Raw genomic sequence first — 15,231 nt, forward strand, 5'->3', positions numbered from 1 at the left:
TATGGTATGGAATAGCTCTTTGGTCAGTTTGGGTTAGCTGTCCTAGCTGTGCTGTACTCCCAGCTTGTTATGCACCTGGCCGAGCAGGAGAAGCTCAAAAAGTCCTTGAGTAGTCTGAGCACTACTTGGCAACAACTAAAAACATCAGTGTGTTATCAACATTCTTCTGGTACTAAATCCAAAACACAGCACTATGCTAGCTACTATGAAGAAAATTAACTCTATCCCAGCCAAAATCAGGACAACCTTCTTTTCAGAGAATCATGTATTTGATTGATTACCAAACTAGTAAGGCAATTTTCTGACTCTCAAAGATTTCCCCCTGCTGCCTCTTGCAAATAAACTACATTCTGGCTTTAAACCTGTCAGGTTTAAAAATCAAATCGAACAAAATAGTAATTCTGGGGAGCTTAAATTTGCAGATACCCTTTTTATAAGCTTAATATAATCAATACTTTGAATCTATTTCAGCCACCTAACAGTTTCTGACAGTATGAGGTGTTTATTTATTCAAATGGTCAGATGGTTAAAGCAGAAGAGTGATGAGACAAACTAACTGTGCAAGCAGCGTCATGGAATAACACCACGAATGCCATTGGTGTCAAGTGAGTTTATGATCAAACTTAGATATGCACAAGTGTGAGAGTCTGACATGTTATTCTTCAAAAAGCTCCATATTTGTATATATCTATCTACTGAATAATCATTGAAGCAGAATACAAGTTCCATTAAAGTCAAACACGCTTAGAGAAGATTAATAAGTGGAGCACAAATTCGCATCTGTGGGCAAATGCTGTGCAAGTAAATATTAAAATGTGCCAATTTATAAGGTCTGGACCATATCATTCCTTCCCTCCAGCAACATGGATTAAGAAGAACTGAAAGAAGACCAAAGAATCTGAAGCCCTCTGGCACTCCCCTAAGAAATCTTTTCCTTATTTAATCTAAAAAGTACAGGAAAATTTAAAAAGCAACCCTACTGACCAGCTTCACTTGACCTTGCTTTCTTAAGCAACAAATACACCCTGAAGAAAAAAACGAAAACCAAACCAAATGCTACACAATGCTTTGAATAAAACACAAATTCAAATGAGTTTGTGACACCCATTTACATAAGCAATTTAGCTCTTTTGCCAACTAGTTCCAATTACTACTAAATATTCTGTTTGTTACAATCATGCTTCTAAAAAGAGAAAGTCCTATTTTAGTTCTGCGCTCTCACACTTCAGTTTAACTACACTTTCTTTATCCTGCAGATGTAAAAAACCCAAAAGTGCACTATCTTTGGAACAGCAAGAGTGGGGCAGAATAACAAGGAACTAGAGCTGTATATGCCTTTTAAAAACTCCTTTATCACTGCAATGAATAGTTTACATTTCAGTTGCAAAAGACAAATCCCACCCAGCAATCCCTTATAGTTAATATGACTTTAGAAAGACTTCTGTATCTTAAAGATATCTTGATTTAAAAATATTTTTCAAATGGTTCTTTTGTCTTAAGAAATTGTAAAACTTTACTATTGACATGTCAACTCAAAATGGCAATTGCAATCACTCTGTACGTTAATAACATATTTATCTCTTGGAAACTGTTTGGGACATATGGAATGTTATCCTTTAGATAAGATTTAATAACTGAAAATTAACAGAACTGACTTAAATCAGAATTTTGCTTTAGTAGTAACAGTAACCTCTAAAAAAATAACTGATAGGAATGATTATTCATACCAGGAAATACATCAAACTAGCAGGTATCTAACATAAGACAAATAAAGATCAAAAGCCCTTTGCTTGGAAATAATCTGTACCAGAGCTGTCAGAGGTACAGCGTTCCTGCTTAGCTCATGTAGCATTTTTTTCTCTCTGTGACCTTGCAAGAAAAATTTGTATGACTCCCTTCCTTCTAGTCAAGTCCTGAGATAAGATTTGCCCCATGATGCACCTGGTTTATCAAAGGCTCAGGCAAGGCCGAAATGTACCTGCTGGCAGGTTAAAAGCTCAGCATGTCTGTCTGGAGTTAGGCTTTAGAAAGTATTTTTCTCAGAATAGGTGGACAAATGCCAAGAAACACCTTGTGAAAACTACGTGTAGCACTTATGCTAGAACTTGCCAACTTTCATCAAAAATTCGTGCAGTTCTGATGCAGAATCATCTGTCTAGGCTTTGCCTGGAAAGCTCACAAATCTCTTCTCTCCAGTCTCACTCCAGCCTGCACTGAATTTCAATCTTGTTAGAAAAACTAAAAGCAGGTGACTTTTATGCAATCTAGGCATGGACATTTTCCATAGGTCTCCAATTCCCTTTTCCCAATCCAATATAAGTCTCAAAAACAAGTTGCCCCATCAGTCTCAACAGTGAAAAGAATTCTGTAGAATTTATCTGGGAAAAATAAAACAAACAAAAAAAAAAGCTCAGAGAATGGTAATACCCTCAAATGGGACCCAAACATTTTAGTGAGCACCAGGTAACTACTACCATCTTTTACAGTTCTCAAACTTTTGCTCTGTCTTCTCTTACTGTACTGATCTGCATTTTGCATTCAGCATTATGTCCACCAGTGTTACTTTGGGCTCTCTCAGCTTTACATACACCCAAGTGAATGTACAGGGTAGAACACTAGGAACACAGGGTCAGTTATTTGTATATATGTCTTTATGTGTGAAACATGAAACCCTAAATCATTAGCTCCCTGTATTCTGACATCACAGGGAGAGGTAATGGAAGGCCATTCAAATTAGGCAGTCTTAAAAGAACTTCCTACTGGGGACAAAGATCCGGCATCAATCAGCTAAACCCTGTGTGACTGTTACACAGGCACTTAGGCACCTGAACTACTAATAAACAAAATGACACTTCGGATGGTAATAATTTCAGAACAAACATTCATACCTCGTGACAGATTTCTAAGCAGAGCTGGCGCAGTACTACATGTTCCAGAAGAATTCACTTCCCTGGAACAATTACTAATGCCTCAATATTGAAGAGAGATAAAAAAGGGGGTTAGTGCAGCATGAAGTTGTCAAAGAAGGGCTATAGTTTAACTTTTGGAGCTCTGTAAAGATAGAAGATGTGCCAAGTGTTTTCCATGTCTGCATCCTCCCTCCCTAAGAACTGCTGTCAAACCCCAAATTCTTCCTCTTCAGCTGCTTGTCTACCAGATTTAGTATCACTTAAGAGTAGTTTTCCAGTTTGTAAAGGTAGCCTTGAGAAAAACATGCTTGCAGAATGCTTTGAAGTCACCAAAAGCTGTAATTGCTAGGTGGTGGTGTTATTATTCTTGTATAAATTATGATAAGCTTTGACATTTCAGGCATGGGCTAGAAATCCTTTTCTCTCCTGAAACTTAAATTCATTCTCAGTCCTTCTCTTTTTATCATTTAAACATTACACAGAAGGTTGCTCAGAGAGGTCAGGGTAACTGAGACAGCTCTCAGTCCTGGAACAAGGGCACAGAGGAATTCAGAAATAACTCCTCCTTTCTTACCTCTTCCTGCTCCCACGTAATTTTCCCTTCCTTCACATGACTCCTTAAAGCTGTTGTTGGCCCTTTGTAACCTGGGCAACACAATCACTATCACATGAACTAAGGGAAAGAAAAAGAAAGGCAGAAGAGAGGGGCAAATCCCCCAAAACATGTTTTGATGGCCTTATCTATTAGAAGGAACTCTTCCTTTGGCTGTAACATACTTCAAAAGACAAACCAATACAGTTGCAAAGCAACACTGAAGTGACGGAAGAGGCACAACAAATGGACTGAAACAACCACAAAGCGAGCTCAGCACTAAGATGACAGAGTCTGGCACCACAGCTGTACCTCCTGCAAGACTTCTGCCATAAGAGCTCAACACACAGCTCAGCTCAGCATGCCTGCTTGGCTCTTGCATTCCGAAAAACAGTAGTCTTTGCAAAGGTTTATGCTACAGCCACCCTTCCTAGAAGATCTAAGCAATGTGGATAGCCTGGTTCATTGTGGAACAAACTGGTCTGGCTCAAACACCCACAGCACTAGCGGTGTTCGCTTTATTACCATGAAGCGGCACACTTGCCCTGGGAAAAAGGAAACTGACCTCTCTACCCCTGTGCAGGGTCTGCCTGCTAACTCAAGTACAATTACAACAAAGGTCAGGAGGCCAGCTGTTCTGCCCCTAGCAATAGGGGAGGGCAGGCGTGAGGGGTGAGAAAGACAGGAGGAGAACATAAACTGAGCGGTGCCTGGAAACATCTATGTTTGCAACAGATTAGTTCTTTGCCAGTACATCCAAAGAGTTTAATGAACTCATTTCCTTCATTCATGAAATACAATTAGCATCACATGAGGTATTTTTCCTATGTAATAGGAAAACGGACTTTCCTTTCCAGTTTCAGCTAATTTAAAATTTATTCACCATACGGCTTTGGGCAGAATCAGAAGGTAAATTACCTGAATAGCACAAACATGCTGTGCTACCTCAAAGAAAATCTTATGAATTCTAATAGTAAAAGCAAAATTTTTCTGTGATTTCTCTGGACCATACTGTATGTTTTAATAGCCAACCAGAGCCATGCTAAAAGACCCAATGGTTCAAAAATAAACAGAGGCAATAATTCTATAGCAAACTGCACTTGTGCTTAGGGTTGTAAGAGTGTTTTGACAGAACAATATAGAAACCTTTAATTTTATCCCTATTAAGTGATATTGGACACAAGGACTTCTAGGTTATTGATTTCAGCTCCTTGCTCTTGGACAAACTCACACCATAAACAATCACTTTATATAATCATCATATATATATACAATCATATATAATCATAATCCTTTCATATACTGACCAGGGTCCACCTGAAAATCAGTTTGTTTTTTCCTCTGCTACTTGACATTCAAAAATTGTTCCAGAAATTCAGTCTTTGATGATCAAAACACTTTTTATCCCCATTACTTTTATTTTAATTGGTGTGCCTTTTTGGACAAAACCACAAAGAACCAACTCCTGCCCCAAAATCTTTGCTTGGCTACTGGTAATCTAATGATTCTGTAGCTGACTAGCATGCAGTTCACTAGTCTTTGGTAAAAGTAATTACAGCATTTGTGATTCACTGCATGCCACTTAAAGTGTACCTGATATAGACTGCATAGGTCTATGGCAACACCTATTTATTGTTGTTGCAATTCACATAATGAATAATAACATACTGGAAACAGAGCTAGCTAGTCCATATTCAGAACAATCCAGATGATTCACTACACTATTCCCAGGGCACTTATCCTGCAACAGCAGCACAACCACATTGTTGAAGGACACATTGGATTTACAAATAAACCAATTCAAAACAATACTGCATGATGAGTCATTTCTTTCTTGGTCTTCATATATGAAACTTCCTGTTTGAATCTTATCCAAGTTTGATAATACATCCAGGTGGCTAGACAAAGGACAAGAACATAGTAACCATGTGTCGGAATCTGTAAACAAATAATGAGTTTATCTATAAAACAAGGCTATAAATGAGCCTAAAGGTCAATAAACTCTTATTTTAGTACTTTGTGCCTGTTGAACATATCTCTGTATTTTCCATCAGTGTTAAATTTAGCAGAGAACATAACTCTATTAATTTTATAAAAAGATACATGCCAATGCATAAAGGTCCAATAGAAGTCTGTAGTTTGTTATAATTAACTGAACTTCCTGAAGTTGCTAGTTGGATGCCTATTTGACTGGTTAAACCCATCAAAACCATCTTTTTAAGCAGATCTTCCAAATTAGCTGGAAAGCAATTTTATCAAGAATACATGGTGATAAGGGGCATCAGCAGTGACAATGAGCATCAACAGAGTGGTCTTCCATTCTGAGGGGAACATTCCAGTTTCAGAAAAGCGTTGGGCATTGTTTTCAATACTTTGTTTTAGAACTAGATTGCCTCACCACTATAAATTAAGCCATTTTAAAATACTTACCCTGACTTGTTTTTAATATACTTTCCACAGAGTATGATGGTCATTTTTCTTTATTGCTCTCGATTTTCAGTCCTGTTGATACTGGCTTATAGGAAGAACTGAACTACTCATGGAAAAAAAATAGACACTCCTTATCTCCCAGGTGACCATGAAGCTGCTTCTGCCAGTTTCCAGCAGTGGATCCTTCAACAGCCAGAATTGACTGCTATTCACATTTACCTATGGCCTCAGACTTCTCATTATTGGCATATTTTACTACTTTCCCTTGGACTCTTGTGTTGTTGATAAGGTAGTTGTCTATGCTTAATTTATTCTATGTGGAAAGTATTACCAATTTATTGTATGAAAGATGCTACTAAAATAAGATTTGAGTGACCCTTACATTCATTAAAATCTGCTGTTGCACCAACAGATAAATTGGAACAAAAGGTCCTTACAAGCTTGCTTCTGTCTGGTTACAAGAATGCTCTTATGGAAGCTCTCTTTCTGAAGCAAAATACACCCTTAAAGGCAGTAAGGCCTGAAAATCAGCTCTTCCCATAAGTCTGATACAGAGTTACATAGTACTGAAACACACAAAGTATGAGGAAAGCTTCACTTGAGCACCACTCACTTGAATGGCTCCCTGGTGCCAAAATTAAAAGGCACAGCTTTGGACAGCCCCAATAACGTCTCTAAGTATGTCAGGCTTTCTTTGGGTATCAAACCAAAGTAGGGCCTACAGCTAGCACTCTCACACTAGTTGCACCTGGACGATATTGAGCATTGCTACAGATCTTTCTCCAAATTTTATTCTGGACAATGGTTCATCATAGAACAGCCCAGGTTGGAAGGGAGTTTGAAAGATCACCTGGTTCAACCTTTTGTGGGAAAGGAGTTATGGTCATCCACAGAAGTACACCACCTCTAATGTGAATGATTAATTCTGTCCACCCAAGCGAACAGTTATTTTTAAAAGAAAAGTACTTGTATGTATTGTGCTTATAATATGTCTTGTTTAACACTTAACTCAGAAAGTGCCATAATGTCATACTGGTGTTTCAGGACAATATGCATGTCTCAGCATGCATATTGGAAAGTGTGGTTGAGATTTCTGCTTATCTGTGGAAGATTCACCATCAGCAGTTACACTGTCAAAGAGTACAGACACAAACCAGAAAAACTTGAAAACTGCTGAAAAGTTGGCTGACTAATTTTGGAAAAGGCTTTGTCTGAAAGGAAAGGGGAAAAAAGAAGGATGTGATATGAGGCAACTCAAGTTTGAGTTACCACAATGATTCCATAAAATGGCACTGTACCTTCCAATATAAATGAGTTGTCTATCAAGACAGAGACATTTATTTCTTGTGAAAAAGAGACAAAAAGATGTCTCAAGATACTCTTGCCTTTCATTTCAGGTATTGACTGGAATTGTCACCAGGCAAAAACATGGAGCAATGCAAAGCACTCATCTCCCACTTGTCTATGTAAACAATGAAAACAAAGTACTGGAAGGAGGTAGTCCAATAAGCAGAAGCAACCAAGTAAGCAGCCAATCATCAAATAATACTGTATCTTCATTCATGACATAAGAAGCATGGAAGAGAGTTTTTCCTGATCAGTTGTTTCAGGCAGAGTGCAATGATACAGAAGCTACATGTAGTCATCTACTCAATTACAAAGATCAAATACATTTAAAGAAAAATAAGCATTTATCCCAAATGTAACAATTTCCTTGTATACTATATATATGTATATACTTTACATACTTGTTTAGGTCAGTGGTCTTTGAATAACTGGTCACTTATGAATCTGTTGACTATGCCCCTATTACTGAAAGTAAATAGGAAACAAGGTACTTAAAACTTCAAAACTGTCACAGCTCTTCTGGATGTACACGTGTCAGTATGAATCTCAAAGCAAACTAAACAATAAAGGAATTAGAGTATCAGGAAGACTATGCCACCCCTCCCTAGCAATGCTGTTTTCTGAAAAAGGAGTTCGCTATTCACTCTCTTGCATGTATTCCACTGAAGATTATCACATGTTCTCCTGAAAAATGTTTAGCTATTTTTATACTAACATAAGGATCTCCTGAAATCAAATTTATATACTCCCTTTAAATCCACCACCCGCCTGAGGGATACAATCTATGACCTTGCATGTCCTAATGCCCTTATGTCACTGTCAATGTATCCAGCCAGGAAAGAGGAGCAGTGGGAACTGTTCAATGGTATACAATGAGAAACCAGAGAAAGAATTTGTTGTATTAACTGAGATGAAATTGCTATTTGTCCCAGATTTTGTGCACATGGCAAGAGACAAGGAGGGTCTGTGTACTCTGTATTTCCTGAGGCTGGCTGGATGTTAAAATGTCTGTCTGGACTGCACAAATGCAGGAAAGTCCCTGCAACGTTTCAAGGAAACCACGTTTCTGTTCACTAGTGAATACCCTGGATAAACAGCCAAAAGTGTAGCAATCTGACAGGCTCTGGTAGATGTATTTCCTATACCCTTCCAGCCTTTTTTCTGTCCCCAGAAATAACAGACACTTTTGGTGTCTAGAATAGACCAGACTCTGAAAGCCCTGAGGGCAGTGATAAGCCTCACTGGCCCTACCCAGTCTCCCCCAAGGACTCCCCCTGCACCCTGCCCATGGGCTCACATGGCCAATTTCAGCCTGCCCCAGGGGTGTTAGTCCCTGCCTGAGCTATGCCATTAGGAGTGCTTGTCTCCAGACTCATCTGTGGCTCTGTTGCCTGGGTGGACTTCAGACCTCTGCTATAGGTAGCTTCTCTGCCTGAAGGACTGCTCGGATGTACGTTGTAGCTTGTGTCCCATTCTGATTTTGACCCTGACTCCTGGATGGACCCACACTGTTGCCTTGTCTCCAGCCCTATCTCTGGTCCCATCTCCTGTTGCTCCAGGTGGACCCTGAACCTGACCCATTACTTGCCTTGTCTGGGATGGTTGATGGAGCTTGTTACCAAAGCCTTGCTCTGCCCGCTCCACTTCCCTGCTACGGGACTGTCCCCTTGGACAATGAGAGCACTGCCTGTGCTATAGCTGCTCTGGGTGCCTGGTTCCTATCACCTTGTGTAGCAACCCCACTCTTGCTGCTCCTTGGACACAGTCTATGTTGCTGGTGAGGTCACTAGGCCTTGTGGTGGACTTCATGCACCTCTCTCAAGCAAATCCATGCAGAACAGAGATGAAATGTAACAGTATGGCAGCATATTCCTCATTTTCTGAGGATAACCTCTGCTGCCTCAGTCTAGTCTCTTCACAAGTGGAAAATTCACTGAGAACATTCGCTGTTCTCCACTCATTTCAAAAAACAAGTGTTAAATACTGGGCATTGATTGTAGGTTCCTTTAGGAGACACACAAGCTTAAACTCTGCCAGCATGTCACTTCTCTCACATTGGGTACCTTGTAACAAGTAGAACAATCCATTGATGCAAAAGGATTCCATTTTAAAAGGCACATTCTCATTTGTAATTAAATAGTCAAAAGTTTGGCCAGATCAATGCTGCAAGTATATACTCTATTGTTTTTGTTGGGATTCGTTAGAAGGAAAACATGTTAAGGTCACACTTTGTGTGTCACATATCACAAGGTTACTGTAAGTCCATTCCAAACCTCTAAAATGAACTCCTCGTCTATTTCTTACCGTGACTTATTTTCATCTCATCTATGCCTTGCCTGCATAACACAAAGAACCATACTGAAAATGGTCTGCTTAATTGCAACTGACAAAAAATTTGTGCTGTAATGAAATTTGTTATAGCTATGGTGCATTGACCTCGGCTGGCTGCCAGATGCCCACCAAGCTGCTCTATCACTCCCCCTCCATTCTTCACTGACCTTGGTGTCTGCGTAGTTGTTCCTCCCACATACTCTCACTCCTCCCTCCTTGCTGCTCTTGCACAGCATTTTTTACCCTTCTTAAATCTGTTATCACAGAGAGGCTATGAACATCACTGATGGGCTCAGCTTTGGCCATCTAGGAGCCAGCTGAAACTCACTCTGTTCAACACGGGGGCAGCTTCTGGCGTCTTGTCACAGAAGCAACCCCTGAAGCTCCCCCACTACCAAAACCTTGCCATGTAAACCCAATACAGTGGCAAGTGCAAATGGGGTTGTAGCAGTGTTCTTCCTTGGTCAAAATGCATTTATGACCCTGCTAGCTACCTAAACCTCAATGCACAGAAAAACAAAATTTAAAAAAAACTCTGTTAGAGGCTTAACATTGTAAGTATTCTACCCAAGGAGTTACTGAGGATGCAGACTGTTACTTTAAGAAAACAAAAATTAATAGATCATATCTGCAGGAATGGAGTCTGCAACATTTCTGGAAAAACTGAAGCACTTTTCATGACTGATAGACAATTGTTTAATAGCATAAGAAGAAACTAGCTAAATTTATGATGGGAATTTGGTGAAAAAAAAGTCAAACATTTACCCAGGGATCAAATGCATTTGACAGCTTTTATGTTTTGGGAAATTTGCATTTGCATTCCAGTCATGAAAATATAACTACATGGGACTTCAAACTACAGGGTTTTGATTTTGTACAAGTCAACTGCTTATCCTCTTCCATGAAACATCCTTAGTCCTCTCTTGCTGTATATCACGGCATGAAGGTGTTTTACTGGGAAAAATCTGAGAGTTTGAAATGTGATTTATATTATGAATTGTTTTAGGCATCTGCTGGAATATATTGCAACTTGCCCTCAACATTCACTCTTCCTAAGAAAGAGTCTGGTTATAATATGAGATAATTCTCAGACAGCTGCAAGTCTTTCCCTTACAAGGAATCCCTACATTGTTTAGAGTCTGGCATCATATTTCCTAACTGTACTCTCATCTTGAGGAATCCCTGGGATGCCGTAACTAAGTGATCTCCAGATAACCTACCTGAAAAAAAAAAAAATTCTTTTTTAAAATATTATTCTGTAACTTAGATTTCAACACTTGCAAAGCAATGAGTGAAAAATTAAAAGTAGCATGGTTTCCCTTAATAGACTAAAATTCATTGCCCAGCATTTATCACCAGGCTTCTCAACCCTTGACAATCCTGCGTGTTAGATATTACAGCATAAACATATATTAAAACAGCTGGTCCTGCTTCAAAACATGTACAGTCACATGATTAGGAAAATCATCCACACACAGTGTAAACAGGGGTCAAAGTGCTGTGTATTCCTTCTAATTAAAGGTTAAAACCTGTAGCCATTGCTATCACAAAGGAAGTGCATTGCTTATTGACTTATTACAATGCTATTGCATTACCTGTGGTTCCTTATTGTGTTGGCTAGGATCCTTTTCATAACTCTCTGCATAGATCCGGAGAGTAGCTCTCACATGGCTAGAAGCACTCATTCTGAAGATAAGCCTGGAAGCATCTGAAAAAATAATCCGCAGCCCCTATGGGAGAAGAAGGAGCAGCATACATGTAAGGCGGCAGTACCTTTACAAATCACGGTCCCCTGCTTTAAAACAAAAAGTGAAAAGAAGAGTCATTGCATGCAATTCCTAAAAAACTTTGGACAACCCATTTATTACTCTTTTTTCCCCCCTCTAAAGACTAGAAATGATCTTGTGTATTCCCTCCCACTCCTTATAACAAAGATTCTCTCACGGCTTTTTTTATTTTCTTTAGCTGATTTGTTCTTGTTCTGTGTGGCAGAGCACAAAATCAATGTCCTGAGAAATAGTTACAAGATCAGCAAGGATCAGTGGCCTAAGAAATAGCTACAGGATCCCAGGATCAAAACCCAGTTGTCAGTAGTGAACACAAAAGGTAGGATCAGTTGCTACCCCTCAAAGACCAACCATCAATATCTGATTACAAGAATTTCAACAAGAGTCTGTAGTACAACTTGGGAAACTTAAGGTGTTAATTAATTTCAAGTACACTAATTAAATCACATTAACTGTGTGTAGAATAAAAATGATTTATTATTAATGAACCGTGAATTTGCTCTTTGGTCCCATCTTCACCCCTTTTTTCTTTCCTCCACCCCCTTTCATACTGTATATGTGAATGCATTCTTCTCCAGACCACAGACCATGTACTTGGATCCACAGTGAACTTGCTGTACAGGAAGGCCACTAAGGCCAAAGGACTAAACTGCACAGTTAAATAGTTGCAGTGTTTCAATACCCTAGCAATTCTGCACTAATACGCAGTCTAATTCCCTTTCTGTAAATGGTAGCCTTAGGCTAAGTGCCACTTCTGCTATGCCACTGAACTTTATTTCCCCTTTTAGTCCTGCTGTTGCCAACTGTCTAGTGCATAAACTTGCTACTTTTGTTTAAGGGACAGTAAAACATTAAAAATGAGAGAAGATAATTAAGAGAAAAGCCTTTTATTCTTCCAGTTTATCAGCAGCTTGAGAAGACACTGACGTTAGCAATACAGTGCTCCAATATTCTACAGCTTAAGTAGAAACCTTTGTTTCCTCAGGTATATGCGAAAACGTCTTTAGCACTGTTGTCTGAAAAGCTGATTCGTGGCCTGGTGTGCAATAAGTCAATTGTCACACAGCACCATCTAAAGCATCGTTTGGTTGATAATCACAGAATCCTAGAATGGTTTGGGTTGGAAGGGACCTGTGAAGGTCATCTAGTCCAACCTCCTCTGCAATGACAGGGACATCTTCAACTCAGTCAGGTTGCTCAGAGCCCAGTCCAACCTAACCTCAAACATTTCCAGGCATGGGGCATCTGCCACCTCTCTGGGCAACCTGTGCCAGTGTTTCACCACCCTCACTGAAAAAAAAATTCTTCCTTATATCTAGTCTGAATCTACCCTCTTTCAGTTTAAAAGCATCAGCCCTTGTCCTAACACTATAGGCCCTATTAAAAAGTTTGTCTCTATCTTTCTTACAATCCCACTTTAAGTACTGAAAGGCCACAGTCAGGTCTCCCCACAGCCTTCTCTTCTCCAGGCTGAACAACCCCAACTCTCTCAGCCTGTCCTCACAGGAGAGGTGCTCCACCCCTCATATCATTTTTGTGGCCCTCCTCTGGACCTGCCTCAACAGGTCCATGTCTTTCCTGGATAATGCCCATTAACACTAGAAAATACACAACAGAAAAATATCCCACATGGATAAAGGGTTGGATTAGATGGCCTAAGAGAGATTTTCCATCTTTAGCTTTGGTGATACCATGAAACTTTTTTAGCTGCTAGTATGGCATTATATATTAATTTTAACATGTGTCAGCAATGTAAATTTATCTAGTAGTCTCAGTATGTACAGCGTAAGTGTCGAATAGAAATAGTTTACATTCAGAAGATTGAGGTTTAGAATCTGGTTTTCTAATATTTGCTATTAAGCCAACTTTGTAATGAGATGGTTGAATTGATGCTGATGAGAGTTTTGCCATTGATTTAAATGGAATCAAGATTTCATTTTGGATGCCTGGAATTATACAGGCAGTTTATTATGATCTGACCCTGTGAACAAGGGGTTGTCTCTTGCTGATTGCTCATTACACTTAACTTCATGACAGTGAAAAGAAAGCAGATATAAATTGAAGAGTTTCACATTTCTGAGTATAGTTTGTTTCGTATGGTTGTCAAACCCAGGACCAGCAGCTCAAAGTATGGAACATTAATATCAATCAACTTTAAGAGAGAAGGAAGGGTGTCTAACACATCTGCACAAAATGGAAGTGTGAGCATCAGAGTATGTGCATGTCTTCCTCTCCAAAGACTAAACGGGCATTTTACATGCTCCTGCCAGGCCTAGCAACTCAGAAAACACATGACTAGCAAGACCACTTGAATACTCTTCTACATGCTCCATGTTCATCTGACAATAATAACATAACACATTGTTACTTGGTTTAGCACATCTGAAGTCTCACCACTCATTAAATTAAGGTCTTGGGAATAAAAAGGATTTGTAAACACTCCTCGTAACTCTTCCCATAACTTTACACCAAACTACAGCATCTGTAGCCAGTTTGACATTACAGTTAATGGCACTTGGGGTGTTTATGCAACATATATAGACACAGGACCAGCATTCAGTTCACTATACTCTTTCTGAGCTTATTATTTTATTCATTTTGCATTTCTCAGGGGCACATGGCTGACAGTATTGATTTTTACACACACATCATGGCAGCTAATATTTTTCTGTAAGACTAGGATCCCTGCCACACAGCTGAAAATACTCTAAAAGGGAATTACAGAGACGCAGTGGCTGTAGCCCTTAAAAACAACAATCCTAAGCGCCAGGGAGAAATCATGTTAGGGAAACAATGGCCTTTAGAGTTGGACTGTCAAAGTCAACTTTTAAAGTCATGGTATTTGTGGCTGGAGATTAAGTTTAACTCATTTTTCAGAGAGCCCAGCAGTAAAAAATCTGACTTTTGACTCTTATTTGGAAACAAGCGATTTAAGCATTAGCAAAGCTTTTCACTCAGGAAGGCCACAGAAATTAATGACAGCTATTAAATTTTTGTATTCCTCACTGTTTTCCGTAAATTTTACCTAAAAGCAGTAAGTTACAAACGTTTGTTAAAACAAAAAGTCCCAGCCAAATACACTATTACCAAATAAATACGAAAAAACATTGCCTGGAGAATAACCTTTGATTCTGCATCTTGCGAAAGGACAAAACCAAACAGGTTTTCCCTGCTTGTTACAGAATACCCAGTCTAACATATAAAAGTTTTCCTTTTTGACATTTTCGAGCTTTTGTGGTCACCAAGGTCAAAGCCGGGTGGTGAAGTTGCAAGCAGCCTACTTAATGTTTGTCATGACAGTATTTTTCCACCTGACATAAGCTCCATCAATTTAAAGCCACATATTTGGTATTTCTTATATAGGTGTCAATTCCACGAAAGGTAACATTTTATATGCAGAACTTATAAACCAATGCAAGCAGAAAAGAAAAAAGAGTAACACACCGAAAAGTCCATAGGACAGGACAACTTCCAGTTTTAATAAAATAGGACACACTATTTGTCACTAACAAGACTAATGTTTTCTTATGGGAACAGATAATTTTTTTTTTTCTGGGAGGAAGCAGATGAAAAAGTTCAGTACAGCTCCCACACTGAACATCTGCAGATATTTATTTTAGGCAAATTGGGCCAGCTAATGGATATTAATGGGCTGTGCGGAAACTCTGAAACAAAATTATGTTCCCTGGTTAACAGACTGGCTTTGAAGCTGATGTGATGGAGATAGAGCTTCAAAGGGATTTCTCTCTTTGACATGACAATCCAGTTAAACAGCCTACTGATGTACTAGTATCTCGGAAAACTAAACCTACTGGATATTGTACTATGTAGTTTC

General features: G+C 39.2%; 1 protein-coding gene across 1 annotated transcript in view; it reads right to left on the reverse strand.

Annotated features, from left to right (window-relative positions):
* Nucleotides 1-15,231, reverse strand: part of PGM5 (phosphoglucomutase 5) — a 67,740-nt gene that overhangs the window by 2,684 nt on the left and 49,825 nt on the right. Inside the window, exon 9 of the mRNA XM_035896077.1 lies at nt 11,205-11,339. Coding sequence (XP_035751970.1) covers nt 11,205-11,339 — 135 coding nt within the window. The remainder of the gene's footprint in view (nt 1-11,204; nt 11,340-15,231) is intronic.

This window comes from Egretta garzetta, unplaced genomic scaffold (assembly GCF_000687185.1).
Source record: "Egretta garzetta isolate BGI_Z169 unplaced genomic scaffold, ASM68718v1 scaffold886, whole genome shotgun sequence".
In the NCBI taxonomy this organism is placed as follows: Eukaryota; Metazoa; Chordata; class Aves; order Pelecaniformes; family Ardeidae; genus Egretta; species Egretta garzetta.